Source organism: Chiloscyllium punctatum, chromosome 36 (assembly GCF_047496795.1).
Source record: "Chiloscyllium punctatum isolate Juve2018m chromosome 36, sChiPun1.3, whole genome shotgun sequence".
Lineage (NCBI taxonomy): Eukaryota > Metazoa > Chordata > Chondrichthyes > Orectolobiformes > Hemiscylliidae > Chiloscyllium > Chiloscyllium punctatum.
The window spans coordinates 11340009-11347638 of NC_092774.1; the positions used below are offsets into that span (position 1 = coordinate 11340009).

The 7630-nt window shown below is 40.5% G+C and overlaps 1 gene segment (V, D, J or C); it reads left to right on the forward strand.

Moving 5' to 3' along the window:
• Positions 1–924: 924 nt before the first annotated feature.
• Positions 925–1774, forward strand: LOC140460000 (T cell receptor alpha variable 19-like). The segment is given in 2 exon segments: positions 925–976; positions 1428–1774. Coding segments are annotated over 2 exon segments (399 nt in total).
• The last annotated feature ends 5856 nt before the right edge of the window (positions 1775–7630 follow it).

The following is a 7630-nucleotide window of genomic DNA, read 5'->3' on the forward strand; positions in this document are numbered from 1 at the left end:
GGCAGTTGTAACGTATCATACCAGGAAATGCATCAGAAGCAATATTCAATGGTACTGTTACGTTCTTTGAAATTTTATTTATTTATTTCCTCATTATTATATCAGAATCTCCCACATCCCCTGGTCCTATGCATCCGCTGATGAGACTGTTGAAGGCCGAGACCAGCTTTGTTACCTGAGACACCACAGTTCTCAGACTCGAACAGGATGAATTAATTCCCATTTGAATAAATGCTTCCAGAAATAATACTCGATGTGGGACAACGTTTGGTTTAATCTCTGTCCATACTATTGTTTATAGATGAACAAATTTACTTTGCTGTTGAAATAACTGCACAGAGACTGAAATATCGTCACCAAGTCACCCTTCATTTATATGTGGACAGGACACTGGCCATAGATAGCCTGTTTGGAGTCTGTCCCTGAAGTGAGGCGACTCAAAATCTGCTATTTATACTTATTGCCCTGGGCTCCATCAATTTAACAATCCCAATGAAGGATCTCATAGTCAATGAGATCCACCTGATTCTAATCACTCCAGTTGGTGAAACAAAAATAACAAAGTACTGCAGTTGCAGGAAATCCAAGACAAAAACAAACGACCGGAGGATCACACAGGTCTGACAGCATCTGTGATGAGAAAACTGAGTGAACTTTCCTGATCCAGTAAACTGTATTCTGAACTTTGTTTTTTTATCACATCAGTCATAATATGAACTGGGGCTCAAATGAGCTTGAAGCTGATTGGTTCATCTGAAGAACAAAGGAGCTTGGTACTCATTGGCTTTCACACGATGCCTTTGCCAACAATGGTCCAATGAGCAGAGGTCCGGACATTACTCAACCTGAATGACCCAACTCTTGACGAGAACCATTTTGGCTTCAGCCAGTTCTGTTCACATTCACCGTGAACTCTCTGTAAACATGTTGCCAGGAGCTCTGGGTTTACTCCTCACAACTGCAGCTGTTCTAACTGGTAGGTTGAACACCTGCCTATGTATGTACTTCAGCTCCTTGCTGAGAATTGAATTTCAATCACTTTGCGCAACATAGAAGCAACAATACATTCTCCCAAATAAAAAAAAATCTGGATCTAAACTTGCCCCAACATAGAGCAATGTCTGACAGAAATAAGCGAATGTAAATGAGCGAATGGCAGTGGAAGAGTTCGGCTGGAAATCCAGACAGGTCTAAGGCAATTCAGATGATATTACCGAGGGGAGAGTTTTATATCCACCAACAGTTTTCATGTTTCACATCAGGTTTCGCGAGATGAAATGGGAAATGATCACCCCATATGAAATGTAATATAGTTTGATATCCCTCATTTATTTCTCGGTTTATTGATGAAGGTATATGGGCGAATTCTGGACTTTAAGTATATTGTCGCGCCTTATTTAATTTTGTTTAACTCCTGGCTCTTCCAGGACTTTGTCGTGGCGATTCTGTCTCACAAACACCGGCTGCAATCAAACTGAATGAGGGGGATGATGTGCTGTTGTTCTGTAATTACACTACCACAAGCAACACTGCTTACCTGTACTGGTACCGTCAACCTTCCAACGGATCCGTGCAGTTTCTCTTACAGAAAGACCAATACCGCGAGAAAACGGGGAACTTTCTATTGGGCCGGCTTTCCTGGAATTTTGATCCTGTGAACCGCACTATCAAGCTGAATGTGTTGAGTACAGAACTAACAGACTCTGCAGTGTATTACTGCGCACTGCGTCCCACAGAGAATGAGAACTCGGCTAACCCTGTACAAAAACTCTAAGAGCATCTCTGTACATGATTGTATGTTCAGCAAACAGCGAGATCCGGGATATACCTGAAGTGATTCTCAAGCTCACAGTGATATCTGATACTTGACATTTACTTGACAAATCTTTAACTATTATAAATCCATTATTGAAATAAACGAATAGTTTCGTGAATCTAAAACAAAAAAAAAATTGTGCATTTGATGATGTTAGAAAATGCTGTGACAGCGATGAGCTGCTCTGGAAAATTCAACAGCTAGTTTTGATCCAGGAAAATCCTCCAGTAAAATGGAACTGCAGCATTCAGTTTGAGAGAATAACCTGCCACACGATTCTCATAATGAAACATTGGAATAATCTGAACAATGGCAAACATATTGTGCATTATTGAGGACTGTCCCTGTAACTTCACGGTAACCATTTCAGAATAGCACGTTATCGACTCACGGGTCAAGGATAACGCTGACATGTTTTAAAATAGGTTTCTGTTGTTAGCCTGAACTGAAATGAACATTTTAAATCCTCTTAGCAAATTTCTTAATTCTTTGTCAGCGAATCACATTTGGATTTTTAAGCTGTGTATAGACAATCGGGTTGCTCTTTTCCTTATGGTGATAACTGAGAAAAACAAAGTACTATTTTGGTCGCTCGTCACAAAAGTAAATTTCCTGAAATTGTGCATTCGATCCAGTAAAGTGTGATTCTGCTGAATAGAAAATGAACGTGGGACTTGGCATCCCTCAGGAGTTAGTCCATTCTGCCAATCAGCGTAACCCTTTTGTTATGGAAAAAGTGAAACATTTCGGGTCAGATCACACGTGAGACGAAATATTGAGAAGTCGACAGTCACAATGTCCTTCCAATCCTATGCATGGCATTGAAGTTTAAAAAGGTTCAATTTGTCGTCTTGGGTTTCATTCTGAAGAAAGTGTAATTGTCATTATTTGATGTTGGTCATCAGACGTGCTGCATGAAAGAACAGAGCAGGGTGTGCTTTGAGTCGCTGAGCTGCAGTGATGTACATCACCCATAAAACGTGTCTTCAACTCGTCGTATTCCAGAAGCCAGGGTAAATTTGACCAGACGTTCCTCGTCGAATTTGTTCAAGCTGTTGACTTCAAAAGACTCGCACTAGGCATGAAGGCACATTTCACGAGATTGGATTATAAAATGGAGGAATACCTGTGAATGAAAAGAGAGAAATTTCCAACAGGGAAAGAGATGATAATGAATCAGCCATATTGGAACAAATACGGTTTGCTTTCCAGAAAAATGCTAGGCTTTTTAAGACTCAATTTAAATAGTATCAATTATTATCTTCTCTTTTTGTTCACGTTGTGAAGGTTACTATTCCCGCTCATGGCTCGGTTAAAAACTCAACTCTGCAAGATAGCTGCTAAAACATGATCTAGACTGGCGTTGCAAAGAACACCACATCTGAGTGTTACCCAGGTGGACATAGGCGTCACTCCACCACGTTCTGGTGGATGGTACAATGTGTCTAATCTGGTCTTGATTCTCAAATTACTCATCAAAGCGTTCGACTTCAAGCGAGAAAATTCCTTGTCATTGGCCATTTTGCTGTGGGTCCTGGCATGACTCGTACCAAGTCCAAGATCCACACTTAAGACCACGAATTTGGCCATTGCTAAGGGAGTTGTAATTACTTTTTGGCTTCGAAATTGGTGGCATTCCTTTCTACTATTCCTGTTCCAAGTTTCATTTCGTGGGTGGCTTTTCTCAAAGAGTTGTGTCCCTGGATGCAATAAATTCCAGCCAGTTCTTACTGAACGGCGGTCTCCCACGTGTTGAAATCTCTCCCATTTCTGGAGGGAAACTTTCAGTATGACTTTGAAAAGTTTCCTTTGAGGTTTTAGTACTCCTTCGAGTTCAGTGAAGATGATTTACTTTCATAGTCATAGGTTCGGCATCCTAACACATGTCCAGATTAATGGAGCGTTATTGAAGTGTTCACAATCTGGATGCAGGGGCTATTGATGATTTGAAGGACGGTGATGCATTTTCTGATGGTCTTCATATCTGGTCACTGTTATAACTGAATTCAGTGCTCGAATCTCTGATCAACAAAATGGCTGGAACCTCTCTTGGATGATGTAGCAATTTTCGATTGCCTGTCTCAGGTGTTGGAACAAACTGTACTGTGCGGGGATGCAACACAGGAAAGATTAAATTAGTGACAAAAAGGTGTGGATTTCCTCAAAATCCAGTTTCTGCTCAGAAGTTTCAAATATATTATCAGAACAATCATTAATTTGTATATCATTTTATCGTCTGCACCAGAACAATAAAATGAAGACATTTGGATGATGAAATCTGAACGAAACACAATTTGCTTCCGTAGCTCAGCAGGTCTGCTAGCAGCTGTTGGTGGAAAACAGAGTTAAAATTTTGCGTCCAGAGACTCTTCATCAGAAAACTGCGTGCCCCAGTTGACGATCATAATAACATTAGAATATAATAACTTGGAGCAAGAGTAGGCCGTCCGGCTCTTCACGCCAACTCTACCATTATAAAATCATGGCTGATCTTTTCGTGGACTCAGATCCACTTCCCCGTGTTCTCACTGATAAGATCATGGCAAATTAAAAGCCGGTGTTCAATTAATCTCTTCTGTTACGTTTTCGTCCTGCACTAATGTTGAAACTTCAATCAGTCCAAACTCTACTGCAACATGAAGAATACGTACAAACTTGTTGGAGATATTCAATTCCCAAGTGTATGTGACACACGTTTAAATATATGTATATATTTTAAATTATTTATTGTCATTCAAAAGAGATAAATAGCAATGACGATGTCCACAATACTTGCAATGGAGGAGCAATTGTTTTTTCCTCGTGATAATATCATATTTATTGTGGAATAAATACCAGAAATATTACATTGCAGTAACTGAACTTAATTTATCTGAATGCACCACCAGATGGTGCCCTTACTCCATTAAGACTATTCACAGAGGGAAAGGAGAGAAATGACAATCAGGACCTGACAGTTGTGTTAGTTGTTGTCGAAAGCAGAAGCAAAACATTGTTTCGGCTTGTCTTGTATAATATTAATCAAAACATAACGTTGGGAAGTAATGACAATAACTTTGATTTTCTTGTGGTTAAGTAAACGAGCACGACATTTGACTTAAAGGGCAGAATATACTGTATGTCGAGGTTTTGTGTGGGGACGTTGGGGTGGCGGGCGCTGAGTTCTTTGGACACTGCTTACACTGTGAAAGACTGAAACTAAAGCTGAGCTTTACCAGGAGAGGCGTGGAGTGTATGATCCAGTGAAAACATGAAACCTATCGAGATCATTGTTTAGTAGGCAATCAGCTGTTCATCAAGACTGTGCCAAAGTGAAAGGCAACGTGAACGATTCAAAGAAGTAGATGTGGTAGTGCTGAGACACGAATGAGGGAGAAGAAGGAAGAAAATAACGGAAGAATGGCAACTGTGAGGGAAGGAGCGACGGGAGAGAAAGAGACGAATATCAAATGATATAGCCCGGACCACTGGAAGTGTAACATATTCATCACAGGCATTGTTCACAGTTTAGTATCTCATCCTTGAAAATACATCCTCTGCTCGTTTTATTTTCTGTTGGTCTTAGTAACAGAGGATGTCAAGACTGAAAAACTGACTGGCCATAATTCCAGGACAGAAGCATGAACGCAGAAAGGCAATTTAATTTTGAGAGGGAGACAGTGTGTTACACACTAAACCACTCTGATCGACGGCGAACCTGACAAAATTATTTGCACCCAGCGAGAGATGTGAAGAGGACAATAACACCTTCTTCAGTTCATCTCGACACTTGTTCTGGGATGTTGCATAAATGAAGACGTTTGTGCAGGAACTTCGTATCTGCATCATGTTTGACGTTTCTTGGAGAATAAATTGTGGGTCAGTGAAATCCAAGCCGCTGCAGTATTCCTCACCTGTAACCTACACAGAGAAGAAGTGCCCGACAAAAAGGTGACCCTTAGAAGTAGGAAGCTGAGCGAGCGAGTGAAGAGCAGTATGATGGACCTGAAGCCTCCTTCGGGCACTACCAGCTGCCAAGACGGACCTGACAGTCACGGCACTGAGCAGCAGAATAAGGAGGAAGGGGAGAAAGGGCGTCAAGATGTGATTCAGCTAGTAATAGGACTTCCATGCAGATGAATTGCAGTCCGAGTATCTGAAGTCACAGAACCGGAACACCCAGTCCACAATGTACAAGGGCTAGTAGAAGTAGTCTGAAGGCAGGTTCATGATGCAGCTCAGGACATAAACCACTCCAATGAACAGTGATACAGTTTTCTCGGTGCAGTACCTGGTCCTCAAAGTCACGAAACGGCCGATGTTGAATACCAATCAGCCAGACTGAGCCATTCCGGCTGGCTTTGATTATCATGGTGCTGACTGTCCAGGCAGTAGTCGCGGACTGGACACTGTGTCAGAATTAAATGCCGCCACTCTGAGTCAGGATGTACCCAGTGATGATCACAAGAAAATCGCTCACTGCTATCCCCACCAAGCAAAAGTTGGTGCTCCCAGAGAGTACGCATGATCCTCGTAATAGTATAATGATCGCCAGCAGGTTGGCTGGGCGAAAGTGCCAAGAACTTTTGAACTGATTTGCGTAATCACTAGATACACTTCTAATCTTTAAAAAAATGACGTATGTGCAATAATTTTCTTTGGGATCATCATGTCATCTGTGAATAAAAATATTGAACACAATGATAATGCATTACTCCAGACAACAGCAAGAACAGCTGCTTGACGCTGCCAGCATTGTAATAAAAATTAATTTAGTGCAGTTAATCTGAATATTATTCAGGCAATGTCACGCATTAAAATTCACAAACCAATAATCTAACAACTAATTTTTCTTTTATTGCGCAAAATAACAGTTTGGGTATAATGTTGCTGTGTATTGCAAACGCGTGCAATTTAGTACATCTCAATATTTTGGATATACATAGTGATCTGGGCTGTGTTTCTGTCAGCGGTGACTATCAGAAAAAAAAAGACGATCGTGAAATTTAATAGAAACTACTTGGTTGAACTGAAAAGCAAATCGTTAGAATATGTTACCGACCCAAGTAGTAGCAAATGTTAAACAATGCAGGGACATTCGCTGGGCCATGCATCACTTGTTGTTAATTAATCGAAATATCAAAACTCCTTGCTTGAGCTCCGTGACATAAATAAAAAAGTCTCTAATTAATACAATATCAGAGTCTGGAGAGTGTCAATTACATTTGAACATGTACCTTCGTTTCTGGTCTGGTGAACGAAACGAATATCTCACAATTTCATGCCTGCTATGTAACATTGGAATATTGTACAATTGCACACACACAAAACGAGAACAGCAACCTGCAAATTCTGAAGCCCCCTTCCACGTGTTTTGATTACTCCATCAAAGAGCTTTTATTTCAAAATGTGAGCTTCGGTGTTATGCCTAATTTGAAGGACATCTCAGTCCTTCTCTGCATTATCCCTAATTGTTTCTATCTTTAGTTGTGAAATAATTGAATGATTTTCCTTCGACAGTTTTGCTGTCTGAACATTCGGCTATAAATAAATTTCAAAAATTTGAAGTGTCTGTTTCCCAATAATGGATCATATCTGAAGAGCATGAAAATCCTTTGGTTGCTGAGAACAGAAAACTTCTTACATTGAAAGTTGATAAATTCCTGTACCAAATGGGGTCCATTCCAGAGTCTTGTATGAGGTGTCTGGAGAGACAATGAGTGCACTGACAGATACCGTTGGAAATTCGAGAAATTCTGGAAAAGTTCCAGAGGATTGAAAAAAAGGGATAATAATCCAACTATTTAAGAAGCGTGGGTTCAGAAAACAGGGACC